Consider the following 20128-nt stretch of genomic DNA (forward strand, 5'->3'; position numbering starts at 1 on the left):
TGTGTTTGAGTTCAGCGAAAGGGACACTTCGAGACATCGATTATTATATTGTACAGGTACAGAATAATGATACAGGGTCTTGCCTCGTGTAATATCACACAAGGCGCCGTCTTTGGGTGTAGACGAGTGTATGAATATGTCGGGATTGTTGATAGTAGTAACAAAAGTCGTATCTTCGGCTGTCTCAACTTTCAAAATTGAGGCAGTGAGGAGTGATTACCCAGTGGAGGTTGGAGCTTCAGCCATGGCCATACTGAAGAATGGCTTTGCTCAACTTTCGCTGTATTTGGTTGTTGTGGTTGCCAGTAGAGATGAAGCTCTTGAGACCGAGGCCACGGGCACCTGCTCCCATCCGTCGAAGAGACTCACATGATATTCCGTCAAATTTGGATCTGTCATCTGCAAGCCACCGGAGTATAAGACATTGAATTCTGTGGCTAGTCTCCGGGAAGCGCCTTGGATGGAGACACCGCATATGTAGTCACACACAAGGTGACTCAGGACAAGACTCGGTCGCCAGGGTAGTACATGGCAGCCGATTGCCATGTTGTATCCGTCTGGATTGTTTCATCGAGCCAGCTTCCAGAATCCAAGCTAGGCAAAGGTTAACGAACCGTAGTTGCTGGAATAGGGCCAGGGTTGTAAGTCAATCATATGAGGATGCGGCCCCGGTAGATTAGCAGTCACACCGGCCAAACCAGCGTGGAAAGGCCACGACATCTCTGACATTCGGGACTCCCACGAGATAGCTGAGAAGTCGGTCGAAGCCCAGACCAAATCCGCCATGCGGGTTTGAGCCCCAACGACGAAGATCAATGTACCAATCTAAATTGCCGCCAGCGTTGCCGGCTTGTTTGCCACCGGCAGGCGGACTCATGCCGCGAGACTCCATGGTTTCCAATAACTCTTCCAGGCGGTGTTCACGCATGGAACCACCTGCGATCTCGCATAAATCGGGCACCAGCAGGTCGAAGCAGTCGACCGTCTCCCCAGGTTGGCCATGGCCAGTGCTGGAGGCGGCTGACTTCCGCATGTAGAATGCCTTGATCTCTCGAGGGTAGTGGGTTACGAAGACGGGCATGTAAGCACCGGCCTCGTTGGTGGCACCCAGGGTTTTGGCAAGGAACTTTTCGTGCTCAGAATGTAAGCCTCCCTCCCAGGTAGGCTTGTGCTCGAATCGATCTTCCTCTGTCTTGAGCAGTTTGATGGCCTCAGCATACGTGATGCGCGGCCACCTGGATGTTGGGTTTTGCATCATGCCCAGCCATCGGCGCTCGACTTCCTCGATCGGCACTAGATCATCCTCTGCTGTGAGTGTCTTGCCAGGAGGTCGTCGTTCCCGCAGCTCCTGTGCAGCACGAGTGTCGTAAAGGCCGTTAACTAACCCACGCAACATATCCTCAGTAAGATCCATGATCTCGTCCAGCTCGTCCACGAAGCTCATTTCGGCTTCCAGCATGTAGAACTCGCTCATATGGCGGGTGGTATCACTTTGCTCTGCCCTGAAGGTGGGAGAGAGGGTCCAAACATGGCCTAGCGACTGAGCCAATGCCTCGAGATGGAGTTGAGAGGACACTGTGAGGTATTTGGGCGAGCGAAAAAAGAGATCGGGCTTCGTGTTCTTTCCATTGGTTGCTGAAGGTGATGTCTCGGCCGGCCCTGTGGTAACATTGAAAACCTCTCCAGCCCCCTCGCAGTCAGAAGACGTAATTATAGGCGGGTGTGTTTGAACAAAATCCCGAGAGGCAAAGAACTGAGTCAATGTCGCAACAGCCTCGGACCTCAGGCGCAGTATGTTGGCATTCAACGGGATTCTTGGTCGAAGATGGGGCATCGATCGGAGGAATTCCGGCGTTTGATATTTGTTCTGAATAGGAAAAGTCTGTTGAACAACTACAGTTAGGCCTGCCTAGGCTCATAAGATGAGGGATGTGTGAGTCTCTCAGTACATACCTTGGCATCAGAAGGACCAAGAACCTCGACGTGATCGACCTTCAACTCGTGACTTTGACCCTCCGTCTTGGAAGGGATCCAGGAACCCCGTAGGCGGACTGCAGCACCGACTCGCAGGTTTGAGCTAGTAGTATACGAAGATCAGAATCCCCGGGACATCAAAGGATTAAAAACAGCAGAGTTCACCAACCTTTCCTCTTGGTCCCTGGAGACCACAGCCTGGAGGGGCTTCCGTGTTGAGCCGTCGCCGACATTGACGAATCTTTCCGTCTTCATGTTTCGGACGGACCGAACAAATCCATTGACAATAACATCTTTAAGTTCTGAATTTGGTTTGGTCTCGAGAAACTGGGCGACAGTGCGGCGTGATGCGGTCGAGAGTCGTCGTCTTCCAAAGGGTTGTACTGACAGGGACCTTAAGAGCTGCCGAGAGGCCATAGGCGCGAAGGTTCTCATTATGGGGAGAGATGGAACCGGACTTGGCTATTTCATGATCGAAACAAATACGTTAAAATCGGGTGGTCGTGGTATCGGTTATCTGCTGAGAGGAGCCGTATTGTTGTTGGCGATGGAAGGGACGAAGGAAGTTTGCGATGACATGCGACGATGGTCAAAAAAACAGCTGCTAATGTTTCCTGCTTCCAATGGGAAGCTCCAATGCGACCTAGTGGGACCTGCCTTCCTAACCTGAGTCACTTTAGATAAGGAAAGAATGCTATCTATGATAAGATATGATAAGATAAGATGAGAGAGCGGCAACACATTGTTGATCGGTACGTACCGCATCTCACCTATTCAACCATTTTGTTTGTCTTTAACGATATTTGTTGCTTCTTTTCCTTTCATAACACAATCCTCCAGCTTCGGACCTTTAGCTCTCCCTTCTAACATAAGGACCAAAAAAAAAAAAAAAAAGCCAATAACATGAACAAAGTCTGACCATAATCAATAGCATACACGGGCTCCCCGAGTTTGCCGATCGAGGTTCCGCCGCAGGGACCCGGGTCGAAGTGGGTGCGGTTTCGGTCCTCCGCAAGCTCAACTCACCAAGGCCTCAACTCCCGAGACACCAAACACCGGCTACGGGTGACGACTCCGGGATAATGCAGCATTTGATTCGCAATCCTGGGACATGGTTTTGGGATCAGGGCATATTCTGGGGCCCCAATCTTGTCCTCACATCTCAACTTGACGTCCGCGCCACCCCCCTCCTCTCTTAGATTTATTGAAAATCAGCCCTCGCGCAGCACTGGATGGAACGTGACAAAGATTGTCAAATTGCAGAATCAATGGCTGCATATTCGTCAAGGGAAACATGCTCCCGAAATGGGTAACCATCCGAATTTGGGTAAGGGGGGAGGGGAGCCGCACTGTTGTTCTTCTCGTCTTGGCTCACTACCTCGCCGCCTCACACTCTTCTTCGCCTTTTTCTTCATTGCGTCCTACCCCTGGCAGAGCGGCTCCCCTAGTGGGGGTCAAAGAACCATGAAGCTGGGTTTTTTTGCTTCTTCCAGGTCCATCTTGTTGCTTATTGTTACAAACAACATGGTTGGGCCTCGCACCCGCCTCTCCCTCGCCGTGCTCTTTCGACGACCCTGCTTTTCTTCCTGCCGTAGATCCCCTACGTTGGCTTAGCTCCCGTCCCATGGCTCCCGTGTTTCCCTTTCTCCCAAGATCCTCCCCGGGTTGTTCCCATTGTCCCCCCTCCCAATAACTTACTTCCAAACCCCGGCTAGCAATGACGCCTCAAGTGAGATCTTGGGAGACAGAAAGATCTCGTATAACTGCGGTAGATTGCAGTAGTATCTCGATCGGATTCCACCAACCAAGACCACGGGAGGCTCGATGTAGCACCACCCGGGTTTCTGTATAAGCAAGACACATCTCATCACGACCACCCGCGAACCCACCCACTCTCTGCGCGCCCTTCCTATACACTACCCTGGAATGTCGCAGACTTGACTGAGATCCGGCAAGTATTGGTTACACTCCCCTCCTTCATCCTTCACCGCTCTCGCTTGCTCAAGGAAAAAAAAGGTGAACCAGCTTCTCTCTGCAAAGGGCCATCTACAGAGAGCTATGCGCATTGTTTCTTTTTCCCTTTTCCCCTTCTATGTCGCTGCTCGACGCAGGTTGGTCGTCGTTGACGCTAGACTACTCTTCATTGCGAGGGAGATATTTAAAGTCGCCCAAAGAACCCATATCACGCCTCTCTTGGTCCCTCCCTCCCTCCCCCCTCCCCCGTTCCCACAGTCTCTTCACCTTCATGTTCCTACGAGAAGCAGCAGCAGAAGCAGCAGCAGCCCAAACGCATACTTGTCCTTCAGCCCCCTCTGTGTGCGTTTCCAGGACCACTCCTCCGAGTCCAAGATGCCTTCTTCGAAACCTCTAAAGATAAAGCCTTCAGAGGTTGCGGCCGACACCAAGAAGAAGCTCATCCCCGAGGTCAACAAACACTTCCGCGATGAATGGCCTCCTTACTCTGTTCTCTATTCACAGCCGTTACTGCAACTTCCCCTTAACCGTCCAAACTTTATGAGTTCAGACCTTCCCAAGTTTTGTAAGCCGTTTCCTGAGGCCCGAGCCCTAAAGTGAGGCAGAACGCGAGCTGATGCCTACAGATGTCGTTCACGGAGACCCTGTCGATTGCGCCATTGGTTGGGCTCAGAGTGAAGGGGTCCGCATTCCCTTCATCTGCGCCGCGAATGAGAAGCGCCCCGGAGGAGATTGGGAGACGGGTGTCGTTGGATACGAGGTATGACTTGCACTGAGACCCCTTCTAGCGGGCGACAAAAACGTTGATTCGGTACGGCGCGCAGGAGAGGCTATGTCGTCGAAGCAATCTGTCGGCAACCCTGGGCACCCCACATCCGGAAACCTACATGTCATCGAACTACCCCATACCAATCGAGGGAGCTATATACTCACCTGACGTGGGTAAGTAATTTTTATTTTTCTTTTATTTTTTTTTGGTGTCAACTACTCCTTGATCGATCCCTTCCATTGCAGACGCTAACTTATTTGCCTTCAAGTGCGGTTCCGCCAGTTTCAAGACAGGATTGAGTCGTTGGAAATGAAGGATTGGAGATCCCTGCCAGTCATTTCGATGCCGCCAGCGCGGTGGCCGAAACTCACCGACATGGGGAGAAAATACTCATTCACAGAGGAACGCGAGCTGGTCAGGAACAAGATGAGAGCCGCCCTGCGAATCTGCGTCTTCAACGGGTACAACCACGTCGTCATTGGCGATTTCGGTCTCGGCAACGGATACCGCAACCCGCCCAAGGAGCTGGCGGAGCTGTGGCGCGAGGTCTTCCTCTACGACCCAGAGCTAAGGGGCCAGTTCCTCGCCGTCATGTTTGCCTTTGAGGACGACAGGCAATGTACATCCAAGTGTATCCTCGACGACATTGCCAAGAAGACCAAGGGAAGCAGCAGCAGTTCGTCGAAAAGCAAGTCGAAAAGCAGTTCATCATCATCTTCGTCATCGTCGAGTTCCGGGAGCGGCTCATCGAGTCACAAGAGCGACTTCAAAATCTTCAGTGACATCTTCGCTCCCAATGAGATCGCCAGAGTGCGCAGCCAACCCGATCCGCGCTATGCCTTCTCTGCAATCATGGATGGTTCTTGACCGACACGTTCTTGGCGCATCATTGACGGGCTATTTGTCTCAGTTCTTTTGGGGGGGCGCTCTCTCTCAACATCGACCGGTGAGACCGGGACGTACGTCAAGCGGGCGTATGCGGCATACCCTAGGAGGATAGATTTTTTTTTAACTTGTCTTTGAACCCATCCAGCCTGTCATGTCGACACGATGCGCCGCACATGAGAAAGGTTAGGAAAGGAGGGAAAAAAAAAAAAAAACAAGAGGTGGTTGTGTCTCTCCAGCCCATGCACTCGCACGCCATCGTACAGCCGCTTTCCCTGTCTGGATCTTCCTATTGGCCTCTAATCACCAGGTAGGGAGTGCGATGTCTGCATCATTTGGTCAGCTTTCCAGTCTAGCGGCCTGCGCTCCTTTCTTTTTTCCCGTCTTGTCCCACCCCCTACACACACTGGGATGAGGCTCCTTGCGATCTCGAGGGGCCCAGATCTGCAACGTCGGGCGTCAACAACATATCCCGGCCCTGTCTGTTGGGGGGGGGGCGGCAAGGTCACGGGTTACCATCTTGGGCTTTCTTCTCTTTGCTTCTCAAATCTTCAAGGAGAGCTTTTGGTTTATACCCTGGTGGACATCGCTTACGGGTAGAGCTTCGCGGCCAATGGCGTTTTCTTTGGACTGGCTGCGGAGGGGAATGGAAACTATCTATTCAGGGATCTATGTAATTGGCTGGTGTTCTTGGGGACGGATCTTGTTGAGCGGCGTTTTTGGTGTTTTTATTCTTCTTTAAAGCTATTCCCCTTCGCAGTCTCAATTCGGACACATTTTTCGAGCATTCCATAAACTTTCCTCTTTCCACGAGCGCCTTCTTTGGGGCATGCAACAGGGGTAGCGGACGCAAGGGGACAAACATCGTTCCTCAAGCTTGCCGGCATGTGTCCCAGGGTAGGGGTGTGCGTGGACGTGTGTGGGTGTGTGTGTGTGTGTGTGCCCTGTTAGTCCGCCTCATTCTCGTCAATGATATTTCAAATCCATTGACACCAAACTGAACATCCGCCATAGGCGCTCTTGATGAGAACTTTTCTCCTACAAGGGTTAAAAAAAACCAGCCTCATCGTGACAATAGTTTGCTCACGACCCAAATAAACGGACGAGGTGGCTGAACATGCGACTCTTACACAGATAATCAGGCCACCATATGGTTTGAAGAACGCCTCAGTAGCAGCCTCGCTCGGCAATTACACGTTGGCTAACGGGGCTTCAGGTTCGGCTCTTCAGCCTCTCATCGAAAGCACCCTAGCGTCAACGGCAGACCCAGGGAACAAACGCATGAACGGCAGTAGAGGGTGCAGCAGATCGGTCTGCATCAATCGATTCGTATTAACCATGTCCTACTGCCGAAAGAACGTCAACACGTGCTACAGTGCGTCTACAGATGGAAAAAGCAAATAACAGTTGCCTTGTTAGAAGACAGCAGGCAAGTATTAGAGTAGAATGCCTAAACAAGGGCAACTGCTTCCAAGGGAGAATCAAGGTTTGTATGAGTCTTTTACTATCCTCCCAACTCTCCTCGTCAACGTTTGGTAATAATAAGCGACGGTAAAGTGCTCCGGTATGGAATGATGGGCCATGATGGCTTGAAGGTCATGAGGGGATCTTCGACAGGGTCAATCTCTGCTGGACGGCTGTCGAGTGTTTTCATGGTTGCTTTTTCGGGAGCTGACATGGCCCTTAGACGCGAACAATGCTCTTCTGGTGTCTTCGTCATTGTACCGTGGGACAACACGATACAAAAAGAGTTCAGTTACCCAAATAGCGAACGAAATTAACCCATTTCCAAACAATTAACCCACATCAAAACCTCCCATGTCGGTCAGATCTTGCCGGGGGTTTGACGATCATCTCGATGATCAGGTATCACTGCGTCTTCTCCCCTGCCCACACGACGCCTCCTCCTCGTCCTCGTCCTCGTCCTCGTCCTCCTCCCCCACTCCAGCAACACCAAATGGGAAAACCGGGGCAGGGCTAGGTAAACGCCGAGGAGAGAGACGTCCGACCTTGGAATTCCGTCAGTTATCAAGTTTGCTTCGGCCCAGAAGTCTGACTGCTGCACCCGTGTGACGGACAATTACGGCCGAGACACGGAAGTCTCGCTTACGGCCTTTAGGAGCGGGAAACCCGAAGGGTTTATCGAGGGTTACGTCCCGCCCTTTTCCAAGCTTCAAGAAGCAAAGAAGAAGAGATTTACGACCGGATCTCGGGTTTGAAATCACAAAATCAAAAAAGAGGAACAGAGCACACACACACACATACATACATACACACAGAAAAGGGCGGATCGTAGTGGAAACAGGGAACAACTCACTTCCAACCCCTGGAATGGGCTGGCGCCACTTGAGCCCGACCACGCGGAACCGGAGAGGACGCCGCCCATCGGAGCACGCATCCTCCTGCAGGCCCTTGCTTCGGTCGGCCAATCATCTCTCTGACGCGGGCATCGCTGAGTCAACTCCCTTCTCATTCCTGGTTGTGGTCGGTTACACCAGAAGACGATATATACACACACTCCCACAAGAAGAGCGCGTGAAGATGCCTGAGACACTTCGCGAGGACTGTCTCTCAGGGAGCCATAGTGGGGCATCTCCCATGGTGTGTCCTTTTGGAGGAGGGATGTGAGGTTTAAAGCGTTTCTAGAGGTTGGATATTGCTTTTACCTCTACCCATGATTTTGTTTCCTGTTTGGGGGCTACTCCTGGCAATTCCGAGAGTCCACGATCCCCGGCTATTCCACTCGGCTGCCATGACAGAGATTCGACACGGTCCGTTCCATGTGAGGCTTTCCCAAAAAAAAAAAAAAAAAAACAGTATAATGGCACGGGCTGACCGCCACCTCTGTTGGATTGTGCGGGGGGGGTTGATGGACAGGGTGTAACGGTACCCGACATATGGCGATATAGGACCAACACGGCAGGCTGCGGGTTTGTCTCGCCGCAACTTGTATGAGCTTGACGCTAAAGCGGGAATCTTTAATCTGGAGAACACCCAGACGGGTATCTCGAGGCGGGAAACGGTCCTCCTTCGCCTTTCACCGCCCTCCCCGTATGAACGAGGGCACATCTCTTTTTTGTCTTTCTATTTGGGTTTCGCACATAACACGACGCCCTGCCGTGGGAGAGTTTCCTCCTTTGGTATGTTGGAGTCACCGAAATCAGTCGATTCCCCTGGTCCGGGATGTAGATCCGCCCTACGATGAGAGGTTCCAGCTGGTTGAGACACAAACGCAAAATAAAAGCCTCGTAGGGAAGCAAGACCCCTCGCTGGCGAAAAGCAAACGCAGAGATCTCCATCAGGAATCACATCACGCACTCCCCTCCACTCCCGTCTCTTTATACTACCCGCAGCAGCACCAGCAGTGACCCTCCCACCCCCATACTAGCTACTTGCCGGTCATAACTTACGCAAACCCGACGGGAAGGCTGGCTGCCCTGCCCCTAACGCAGCATCGTCGATCATCTCATATCAGCCGCCTTCCAGATCGTCCGCCTTCGCCACCCCTGACCCCGGTTCATGTTGCCTTTCCTTTCGCGGGCGAGGAATGGAGGCGCCTTGTGTTGCGGGGAGGGCCGCGGCAGGCTGCATGTGTCACTGTTTCTGGGTTAAAGGATGACCACTCGTCCGCTCGCTTCGTTATACCCGTCCGTCCATCCAGCAACGGCGGTTGTTAGCGGAGCTACATCCTCTCCTCTCTGTCCTCCAGATCCAAAGAGAGACGGAAAAGAAAGAGTCATCAGAGGTACAAACACAACAATGGACAGAGAGAGAGGAGATGGGTAGGGGAGGGAGGGGCACGGGGAAGAACGCCGGCGGTGTTTCTCCTGTACGCCCAGCCCAAGCCCAAGATTGTCTCATACAGAGGCATGCCGACGGAGGGACATCAAAATTCCATAACCCAGACCCCATCTTGCCCAAGTAGTGTAAAGCTTGGCAAACGGTAGTGTCCCCGTTCCTGTTTGTCTGTACCGATCAAGAGTCTCAGTCTCTGCCGGTCTCTCCCGGAAACCGCCGCCTTTCCACTTTCATCGTTGCCGATGTGTGTGTGTTTGTGTGTGTATGTGATGTCTTGCAGTCGACCATTACGCTAGGCCCGTCCAGTTGGGTTTAGCCTCGAAAATCGAACGGTCATATATCAGATATCATACATCTCGGATATCACATTTCACTTGATCAAACTTTTTTTTACGGCTTTTTGCTCGATTGGGCTTCAGCCAGTTCAGAACACGAAGCGCGAAAGGGAGCGCTCTGCTTCTACTTCTTTTGGTCATATGACGACGAGATGACGGTCTAGCGCACGTCGCTCAACGAATAATTCTGCCCGCCCTTGCGAGCCCCGAGGGGACCTGCGGTTAATAATGTCAAGAGATCAATGTCTCTCGATTAATCATGCCGTCCGTGGAAGTCTAGGGCATAGTGGTGACCGGGTGAAGCAGTGGGCGAGGCCGTTCGCTGCCTGGGCAGATGAAATGTTGGGATTCGTAGTTCGGCTCGGCTTGGCTTGTTTTCTTTTGGAAACGCCTCAACCCTGTGGACTTTGGCGTCAAGCCAAGAGTCGATGTCGTGCATGTCGGACATGAAAGCTTTCTTGACAACAATGCTAGTTGCAGGGAAATAGTGACATACAAGGGCATATCACATGGAGAGAAAGAAAACTGTAGAGTAGAGTTGTCTTCATTATCCCATTGGGGATGATGTCTGGGTAAGGGTTCCCCGCGGATCTTGAGCATCATTCCCGGTTCGTCTGTCACCTCTCGCATACAGATTAATAGCGGTATATTTGAGTCAAGACTCAGGGCTCATCGCTCATCAACCAAACTTCGTATCAGCAGTCGTGAGTGTATGCGTATGTGTGTATGTGTGTGGAATCTAGATTATGAGACAAGCGATGGTCTGGGACGTCGATGAGGGCGAATTGCCGCCCTGACACAGAGAGAGAGAGAGATATGGTGTTAGTCTACGGCGAGGCTGAGATGTGCTAGTAAGCAGCAACCGGAGGTATTTCCGGTACCCTCCATACATGTAGGCAGTCTGATTGGCTTGTTCGGATAGCCTCTCCAAGACATACTTCTACATGTCGTCAAATGGACATCCAAGTCCAAGGAACCGCTGACTCGACTTCGGTACGTGCGAGTCTAACGTAACACGACAGAGAAAAGTAAAATGCTCAGCATATGCTAGAGGTATTCCATTGCTATTGATTTTCTTTTTCGATTCCCTTGACACCCAATGTGTATGCAGTTCTGAAAACGCTCAAAACATCAAAAGTTCACACCCACCCTTTTCCCCCACCAACACCCCTTCTCCTTATCTGCTTCGCTTACCAATAATTAGGCCTCAAGCCGGCAAAGCCTGCTAGAGCGTTGGCATCCGTCAATGGATCGTCCTTCTTCCTCTGGCCGGACAACTGCATCATGTTAGTCAAGGGTGTTTTTTCGTCACTTACATAAAAGAGCAAGGGGGTCTTACCTCGAGCTGGACGCTCCTATGGAGGTGCACAAGCCAGTCGACATAACTCTGTGCCTCGTTGTTCCTGTCTTCGACCAGCATACGGGCAAACTCGTATTCAGCACCATCGATGCCTTGCCTTGCCAGCTGGATACCCAGACCCTTGGATCCGCGCATCGTCTTGAAGAACTCGACAATGTTACGCACTTGGGCGTTGAGGTGCGTCTGAAGAATAGGCAGCGACGACGTGTAGGCGTCGAGGCTCTGCAGGGTGGTCTTGTCCTCGCCGAAGAGGTCGGCAATGAGGTTCGGCGACGTTTGTGCGTGGAACCAGAGCAGACACTGCTGGCCGTTGTCGACGAGGTAGACGCCGCCGGGCTCGACGCGGGAGAATGAGGTACGGATCGACGGGGGCACCTTGAGGTGACCCGACTCGTCCGGAAAGCCATCTTCGGGGGCGAGGTTGTGGACGGGGATCATACGCGGGTATAGGTACAGACTGAGCTCCATGGCGCCCATTGAGCGGATCATGCGCATCTCGTGCACCCTGCGGTCGGAGCTCTCATTGCCGCCCTTGAAGGCACGGCACTTGATGAGGCCAAGCATGTACATCGAAAACTCCTTCAGTCTCTCGGGCATGACAAGCTGACCATCGGGTTGAGCTGCGGTGAGGAAGTTCTTGCGGTAGCATGACAGGATATCAATTGTCCTCTCGGTCAGATGGTTGCGGACATCCTTCAGAGTCGCAGAGGTCGTGGCCAGTTTTGTGCTTGCCTCCTTGGCGAGGATGGCGACCACGGCGTCCTGGTCAATGAACTTAACAGAGTCCCTCGGGTTGTCGCAAACGCTGGCAATGACGTTGGAGCAGCGCACTCTACGCTGGCCAGATGCCGTGGTGTACAGCAGAGCAGATTGGAAGTGCGCGTCAAGCTTGGAGTCCAACTTGCCATCGTACGAGAAAGTGACACCCATGGCCTTATCCGCGTCGATGACTCCGATCTCGAGGTCAGCGCCAAATGTATGGTGGATAAAGTTTCCATGATAGCCGTTGATCTGAAGTCCATTCGAGCACCGCACCTTCATCAGAGCCTGGAAACCAGTCTCACGGGTGACTGCATGCTTGATCTCCATAGACAGCTTGGTGTTATCCCGCGCGCCAATGAAGTTGGGGTAGTAGAACGTCTCACCGCCTGTTGAGGCAGCGACGTGGCCAACAGTAGCGATGTCGAGGTAACCGCCAGATGGGGAGGCGAGGAAAAAGTCGGAGCCGATGCCGGTAGAAACCATCTTCTCGACAAGCTTCTTCCATGCCGGGTGTTCAGTGGAGAAGAGCTTCTTGTCAATTTCACCACCGGGGTGCTTGCCATCATCCCTGAGGAACAGACGACCAGGGCCCCAGGTAGGCAGGGCGGCCAGAGAGCAGACAATCTTTCCACCAGTCTTCTCCAGCGCAGAAACGGCCGAGTTAAGAGCAGCGAGGAGGGCGGGTTCTGGGTTCTTGATGTTTGAGAACATGGTAGGCAGCATCGTAAGCAGGGAAGTGATGACGTCCCTGAGTAGGTTAGTTAAATCACTACAGACTTGAGAGTATGGATCTTACTTGGACTCATAAGGGTCGACAAAGAGGCCGTCGCTCAGAGGAACGAAGGGGTCCTCAAGGTCAGGCATGATCATCATCTGAGCTTGGTCCAGAGAAGACTACGTACGTCAGTCACCAGCACATGTTGACTCGTGAGTGAGCAACTTACGTTGACGTTGTAAAAGTGAATGTCCTTGTCGTAAGTCACAAAACCAACCTTGGCCCCTGCAGGTATTGTGCGCTTGGGCTCGCCATTCTCGTCCCTCTCAGCGTCCTCACCACCGTAGAGAGCAGCAAGGATACCCTCACAGAACGACTCGATAAAGCCCTTGTTAAAAGACTCCTGGGTGACATCAATCACAAACAGCCAGTGCAGGCCAGTGGGCTCCTTGGTCCAGTACTCCTTGGGCACAACGAACTCCACGGTACCCCTGGTAAGCTCAGGACGCTGGTCGCGGTCGACTCTTACACCCTGGGGACTGAGAGCAGAGAAGTATTCGGAGGGGGTATCATTGGGATATGTGCACAGGTTGCAAACGAACTTGTTTCCGCCGGACCGGAACATCATGAACGGGTTGATATAGGCTCTGCACCGGCGGCATCTGGGGGGGCCGGACTCGCCAAAGTCGAGGATGGGGATCTCGAGCTCGCCAGGTTGCAGAGGAGCCAGCGGCTGCAGGAGCAGGCCCATGGGAAGACCTGTGAGAGCGAGGCCCTCAGCACTCGCCGGAATGCTATTCAATGTCAAACGCGCATACTTGGGCGAGGCATTGCCCTGGTCGTAGGCAACGTAGGAAACAGTCGCAGGAGGAGGCAAGTGTTTCTCGAAAGTAGGATAAACGTTCGTGAAGTAGTGCTGTTGGAGGGAATCACGAGAGACGGGGACGCTCGGTAAATCATCGAGAGAGAGCTTCTGGTGTCCGCCGGTCTGTACGACAGCGGGGGGCCCACCAGCATCGGCACCGTTTCGGGTCGCAAATTCGGCGGGAGAGACGGGAGCGCCGGGCGTAAAGGTCTGGCCAGCAGCAGCGGGGAACTGGTTCATGGCAGGGGTAACTTGAGGGTTAAAGTACTGGGCCTGCATAGGATCGGCGTTGAGGAAAGAAGTCGCAGGAGTACCGGCGGGAGGAATGCCATTAAAGGCTTGCGAGGAACCTGTCGCCTCGACCTGGTGGTAGGCATGACGATCCTTCTTCTTCTTCCTGATGGTGTTGTGACCATCTCCAGCACCCAGGGACATCCCGCCCATTTGCGCCGCTAAGCTGTCCTGAGACTGGAAACCAGGGCTTTGCGCATATGGTTGACCTTGAGGAGCACCGTAAGGCGAGCCCTGAGACGGCACGGAGCCAGGATTGGGCGGTTGACCGCCATAGTATTGCTGTCCTGGAGGGGGAGGGGATCCGTATGCAGCTCCTTGCTGGTATTGCTGCCCCGCGATGGGAGGAGAGAACTGAGGGGGTGCGGGTTGGGTTGATCGGTTCGGGTTTGAGGGATCCTGCTCTCCCTGTCCCAGCTGATGATACACGTTGAAGTCGGACATGTTTGCAGGCCGTTTTGGTGTAATCGGCTGCTCGGGAGTTGCGTGATCTCTAGAGAGAGAGGTATAGGTGTGCTCGATAGTCGGGGGGGGTATTCGAATTAATTGCGGGTAGCTACCAAAGGAATAAGACGTAGCTGTAGCTTATGTGCGCCAAGGGCGTCAGGTATCGAGATAAAGATTGGTAGGAAATTCTGTATAAATGTGCGCACGCAATTAAGAGTGCGCCATTACTACGGTCGAAGCTGAAGGGATTGCTGTCGTCTTTTCAAGGACCAGCCGACTTTTGTCCAAAAAGTAAGTGACAGCTTGAATTGTGTCCCCTTTCGAGCAACATACGGGTCGACCGCCGAATCGACAGGGGTCCGGGCCAAATTGACACGATAACTTTCCGATGCGTTTTTCCAGACCGAAAGGTGGGCTGCTTTTCTTTCCATTGGAGAGCTCTAAATGGCTGCCGTTGGACCTATTTAGGAGTACGTACCTGGTACGTGGCTCCGTAATATGCCCCACCCAAGCCGATTGGCGAGTCTAAACCATTTTGAGTCAAGGAAAAATCCTACGCCGCTCCGATCTCAAACGGGGAGGTGGGGACCCATTATGACGGGACCTCCTTCTCAGTGTGTCTGTTACTGCTACTACGACTACTACGTACGAAGCACACTACAGTGCATCGGGAGGAGCTCTCAGTTGGCCCCTGCTCTCCCCACTACCAATCCCGTGCCTGAATTATTCGTCGGTACGTACCGTGCTGCAGTAGCTTGTCCTGGCTTTGAATCCTGGATTCTTTTACGCGACAACCATAGCCTCGAGGCTCACGATCTCTACAAACGCCTGCTCTTCCTGGTTGCTGCGCTAGCGCCATGGTTATCGCAGTCACGACGATATCTTGAGCTGATTTTATCGTGGATAAGGTCTTGATTGGAGGGCATTCGGACGATGCATCGCGACCTTTCGCTATAGACAGCAACCATGTTTACCTTTTGCCCGCTTCAGGGCGCCCTGTCCGAGTCTTCGGCGTCGCAATCGATTCTAGAGCTCGACGGAGGCGTCAAGATCCTGGTTGACTTGGGATGGGATGAATCGTTTGACGTTGAGAAACTGCGGGAGCTTGAAAAGTATTCTTCCCTCCCTCCCTGGGCGACGACGGAGCTACTTGACTAACACCTCCGACAGACAGGTTCCGACGCTGTCCCTCATCCTGCTCACCCACGCCACGACGTCACATTTGGCTGCCTTTGCCCATTGCTGCAAGAACTTTCCTTTATTCACGCGAATCCCCGTCTATGCGACCCGACCCGTCATCGACCTGGGCCGCACTTTGACCCAAGATCTCTATGCCTCGACACCTTTAGCCGCCACCAAGATCCCCCATGGCTCCCTCAGCGAGGCTGCCTATTCGTACTCTCAACAACCTAACGCTGATAGCGACTTCCTTTTACAAGCACCAACTCCCGAAGAAATCACTCGATACTTCTCCCTGATCCAGCCACTCAAGTACTCGCAACCTCACGAGCCGCTTCCTTCGCCCTTTTCCCCTCCCCTCAATGGCTTGATGATCACGGCCTACAACGCAGGCCACAGTCTGGGAGGAACGATATGGCACATCCAGCATGGTCTGGAATCCATCGTCTACGCAGTGGACTGGAACCAGGCGAGAGAAAATGTGTACGCAGGAGCTGCTTGGCTAGGAGGTGCTGGAGGTGGCGGTGCGGAGGTCATTGAGCAACTTCGGAAACCGACCGCTCTGGTGTGTAGCAGTCGCGGTGCAGAGAAGGTCGCTCAGGCGGGTGGTCGTGCCAAGCGCGACGAGCAGCTGGTTGACATGATCAGATTGTGCGTCAGCAGGGGAGGCACTGCTCTTATTCCGGTCGATTCAAGCGCGCGTGTCCTCGAGATTGCCTATCTACTCGAGCACGCATGGCAGATGGACTCAGAGGCAGACGACAGCAGCTTAAAGGCCGCCAAGCTCTACCTTGCTGGACGGAACATGTCTAGCACATTACGATACGCACGGAGCATGCTGGAGTGGATGGACGACAACATCGTCAGGGAATTCGAATCAGTTGCCGACGGACAACGTAAAGCGAACGGCGCAGACGGAAAGACCAAGGAGGCCGTCCCCTTTGATTTTAGGTATCTCAAGCTGGTTGAGCGCCGGGCCCAGATCGAGAAGCTGCTGTCCAATAGCGGCGAAAACGTCCAGTCGGAAGGCAGAGTAATTCTGGCGAGCGATGACACGTTGGAATGGGGTTTCTCGAAAGACCTTATCCGCGGTCTCGCAAAGGACTCCAGGAACCTAGTGATTTTGACGGATAAGCCGCCGAGATCTTGCGCGGAGCAGCCTTCAATAGCGAGGACGCTGTGGGACTGGTGGACGGAAAGGCGAGATGGTGTCGCGGTTGAGCAATCGAGCAGCGGCGACAGCATCGAGCTTGTATACGGTGGTGGCCGGGAATTGGACATTCAGGAAGCCAAGCGACAGGCACTGGAGGGAGACGAACTCACCATATACCAGCAATGGCTGGCTACGCAACGTCAATTACAGGCGACACTGCAAAGCGGCGGCGGAGCCTCTTTACAAGCACCAGCCGATGCAGCCGACGACGTTTCATCAGAGTCATCATCCGACTCGGGCGAATCCGACAACGAACAACAAGGAAAAGCCCTCAATATCTCGGCAACAATGGGCCAGGCCACGCGCAAGAAGGTTGTCCTCACAGATGAGGACCTGGGTATCAACATTCTCACCAAGAAGCGTGGCGCCTACGACTTTGATGTGAGAGGCAAAAAGGGCCGTGAACGGTCCTTCCCCTTGGTCATGCGGCGGCGGCGTGACGATCAGTTTGGAGATATCATCCGGCCTGAGGACTACCTCAGAGCGGAAGAAAAGGAAGATGATGCACCAGATACCAACGTACACGGAGACGACGACGACAACCGGCTGGGAAAGAAGCGCAAGTGGGACGACGGCAGCTCCAAGGGTGCCAACAAACGTCAGAACGCAAACGCCTCAGGAGACGACCAGGACGGTACAGCGGCAGAGGACCCTATCCTTGACGAGCTCGACGATGTGGAGGATACCCTCGAAGAGGAGATTCAGGGCCCCTCCAAGCTAATCGTTTCAACGGACAAAGTCATGGTCAACCTGCGCATTGGCTACGTCGACTTCAGCGGACTCCACGACAAGAGGAGTTTGAACATGCTGATACCCCTGATTCAGCCTAGAAAGCTGATCCTAGTCGGCGGCACTCAGGAGGAAACGACTACCCTCGCGGCAGACTGCAAAAAGTTGCTCGCGGCACAGATCGGAACTTCGGAAGAAAGCGCTCTCGACGTCTATACCCCGTCGATGGGCACCTGGGTGGATGCTAGCGTCGACACGAACGCCTGGGTGGTTAAACTCACAGACAACCTAGTCAAGAAGCTCAAGTGGCAAAACGTACGCGGTCTCAGCATCGTGACAATTACCGGCCAGCTTGTGGCGGAGGCTCTGGCCAAGGACAAGATCACAGAGAAGGACGACGGTGCCAACAAGCGGCAGAAGACGGAGGCGGAGACAGAAGATGGCGAGGGTGTCAAGGAGGAAGACAAGGAGGAGAAGAAAGAAGAGGACGCCGAGGTCGAAATCATCCCGGCTCTAGACCTGCTGCCAACCAACATGGCGTCGGCGGTGCGATCGGTGGCCCAGCCGCTGCACGTTGGCGACTTGAGGCTCACGGACCTGAGGCGGGCGATGCAGTCGGCGGGATACACGGCCGAGTTCCGGGGCGAGGGTACGCTCGTCATCAACGGCGCCGTGGCGGTCAGGAAGACGAACACGGGCAAGGTGGAAGTGGAAAGCGTGGGCATCGCGGACGCGGCGACGATGATGCAACACCGGAGCACCTTTTACGAGGTCAAGAGGATGATTTACGACGGGCTTGCCGTGGTCGCGGGAGCTTGAAATGCATGCACTGGCTTTTTTGGGGTGTTCCCCCCCCCCCCCCCCCCCCATGCTTCACGTGTATTTGTGGTTTTCGTCCCCGGACCGGACGTGTACTGCTGTAGTAAAGTTGTAAGATGACTTTTTTTCTTTCTTTTTGGTATCTAAACTGGAATAGATAAGTCAAAAGTTCCAGGTCTTAATCTGGACTATGAATTTGAGATTCTGATACCTGAATAGCAGCCTGAACATTCGCAGGTGCGAAGTTAGGCCAGATGGTGACAGACGAGACCAGATGATACCGTCTGTCTCCATCTAGCCTATTTTATTTTATTTTAATCCTATGATCTGCGTGCTGCTGCGCATGAGAACCTACGGCGCAGCACTGAAACAAAAGTCTTGTTTTTTTTCTTAACGTTGGCCGATCAGCTTACATGTGAACGCACATCACCCCCCCCATGAGATGAATGGGAGTGTTTGTCGTCTGTTGTTTATTCATTTCTCATCCAAGTAATGGATTTGCGTCGAGGGCACTTTTCTCCTGCTACTGAAGCTTATAACTGATTTTTATCCTGCTGGTATCTTTGGACATGCGCAGTTTCTGTCTAGCACATTTCACTCAAGTTTGCCCTGTAGTAACTAACCCTAGGACCGATGACTGACTGTAGAGTCGATGACGGTACGGTATAACTCGGGTATCTAGGCTAGGAGTCCCTTGTCTATACCAAATGAAAAAACAATTCTAAGCATCCACAGTCAGGAACCTTCCGGCCAAAAAAAAAAAAAAAAGATTTAGAGAAAGAGCACGCAAAAGGAAAGAAATTGAGTAATAGCAAGGGCAAATATAAACTCCCGGGACCCGCGTCCGCCGCCTTGCTTTTTTTTCCCATAAAGAAAAATTCCACCCCCTTCCGTGCCGCGCCGCGATGGGTTTCTCGGCAGCCCGCTTGGCGCAGAATATGGGGGGGGGGGGGGGGGGATGAGAGGTTCATCCCAGGCCTGAGGGTAACTAACCACTGCTCCTGAAAGAAAGGGGTGGTGGGACATGGGGTCCAGAGTAGAGGGGTGAATATCCCTTTCACGTCACGTCTCCAGAGATTGCATAGAAGTGTGTGTGTGTGTGTGTGTGTGTGTTTTTTTTTCTCTTCCTTCTTGTTTGCCGTCTCCATCTATAAGGTTTGCTTGTTGGTGGGATACACCAATGGACGAAGCTAGATGCATCACATGGCAGGGTTTTTGTGCATAGTCTGTGATTGTGTGGTTGTGTGGCGCAAGGTAACGTTCAGACCGGTTTTGTTTCTGTTTTTTTCTCTCTCTCCCTTTTCTGTTTTGCAGATACGTATTTCTCGGAGTGGTTGCATAGGTATGGCATGATCAAACATTTGGCGTAGTGCAACGGCCGTTGCGATTGATGTTTCCCGTCTGTCAGGTTGGGTGGGAATCCTGATTCATGAACGGCGGACAGTAGTGACCTCATTACATGTTTTGGGCTGGCGTTGCAGAATCAGAAGAGGACCTAATGTTCTGGGGGGGGAGATCCGGGAAGACGTGGCGGCTTTGGGCCCCCGGGATGGAGCCAGGCCGTCTCAACGGTGTTGGCGACGGTGTGAGCGACGGTTCGCGGTACGACGTCACGGATCGGCTGGTGGTTATCTGTGCTGTACATCACGCCTGCAGCCGTTCCGCGGGTCTGATCATTTGATGGGTTACGATCATCGTAGCCCTGTTGATGAGTTGTCAATGGCCCCAGGTGAACCGTGGTTGATTAACCCCCAAACGCGATTGCGTTGCGTACTTTTTATGGAGAGAGGCAGCCCAATGTCTATCTATCTAGAAATATCGGATGGCGCGATATGAGGAGCGGCCTCTTCTGGGAAGAGTGAGCAATCGAAAAGGCCTGCGTATGGAAATGAGGAACCGTCCCGCCCCATCTTCCTCCTTATGGAAGCCCTTGTGGAATCGCTAACTGAACTGGTCAGGGGTGTCGCTTTCGGGTTACTGGTGAGGTGCCGGGGTGATGCTGTATGCACGTCG

At 53.1% G+C, this 20128-nt stretch overlaps 4 protein-coding genes across 4 annotated transcripts; 2 read left to right on the forward strand and 2 right to left on the reverse strand.

Annotated features, from left to right (window-relative positions):
- Positions 1 to 676: 676 nt before the first annotated feature.
- On the reverse strand, positions 677 to 2409 carry CTRU02_209186 (asparaginyl-tRNA synthetase; the record flags this gene model as incomplete). The annotated part of the gene is made up of 3 exons (XM_036733574.1): positions 677 to 1882; positions 1954 to 2077; positions 2144 to 2409. The coding sequence occupies 3 exons, from the start codon at positions 2407 to 2409 to the stop codon at positions 677 to 679; spliced, it is 1596 nt and encodes a 531-aa protein (XP_036574724.1).
- Positions 2410 to 4032: 1623 nt separating this feature from the next.
- Positions 4033 to 5584, forward strand: CTRU02_209187 (serine/threonine kinase; the record flags this gene model as incomplete). The annotated part of the gene is made up of 4 exons (XM_036733573.1): positions 4033 to 4513; positions 4575 to 4708; positions 4737 to 4890; positions 4986 to 5584. 4 exons carry the CDS (start codon positions 4033 to 4035, stop codon positions 5582 to 5584), a joined length of 1368 nt encoding a protein of 455 aa, XP_036574723.1.
- Positions 5585 to 10925: 5341 nt separating this feature from the next.
- On the reverse strand, positions 10926 to 14172 carry CTRU02_209188 (Sec23/Sec24 trunk domain-containing protein; the record flags this gene model as incomplete). The annotated part of the gene is made up of 4 exons (XM_036733572.1): positions 10926 to 11012; positions 11075 to 12605; positions 12654 to 12751; positions 12802 to 14172. The coding sequence occupies 4 exons, from the start codon at positions 14170 to 14172 to the stop codon at positions 10926 to 10928; spliced, it is 3087 nt and encodes a 1028-aa protein (XP_036574722.1).
- A 969-nt stretch (positions 14173 to 15141) lies between these two features.
- CTRU02_209189 (cleavage and polyadenylylation specificity) lies at positions 15142 to 18115 on the forward strand (the record flags this gene model as incomplete). The annotated part of the gene is made up of 2 exons (XM_036733571.1): positions 15142 to 15287; positions 15346 to 18115. 2 exons carry the CDS (start codon positions 15142 to 15144, stop codon positions 18113 to 18115), a joined length of 2916 nt encoding a protein of 971 aa, XP_036574721.1.
- Positions 18116 to 20128: the final 2013 nt, after the last annotated feature.

This window comes from Colletotrichum truncatum (assembly GCF_014235925.2).
Source record: "Colletotrichum truncatum strain CMES1059 chromosome Unknown Contig_0005, whole genome shotgun sequence".
NCBI classification, from domain to species: Eukaryota; Fungi; Ascomycota; class Sordariomycetes; order Glomerellales; family Glomerellaceae; genus Colletotrichum; species Colletotrichum truncatum.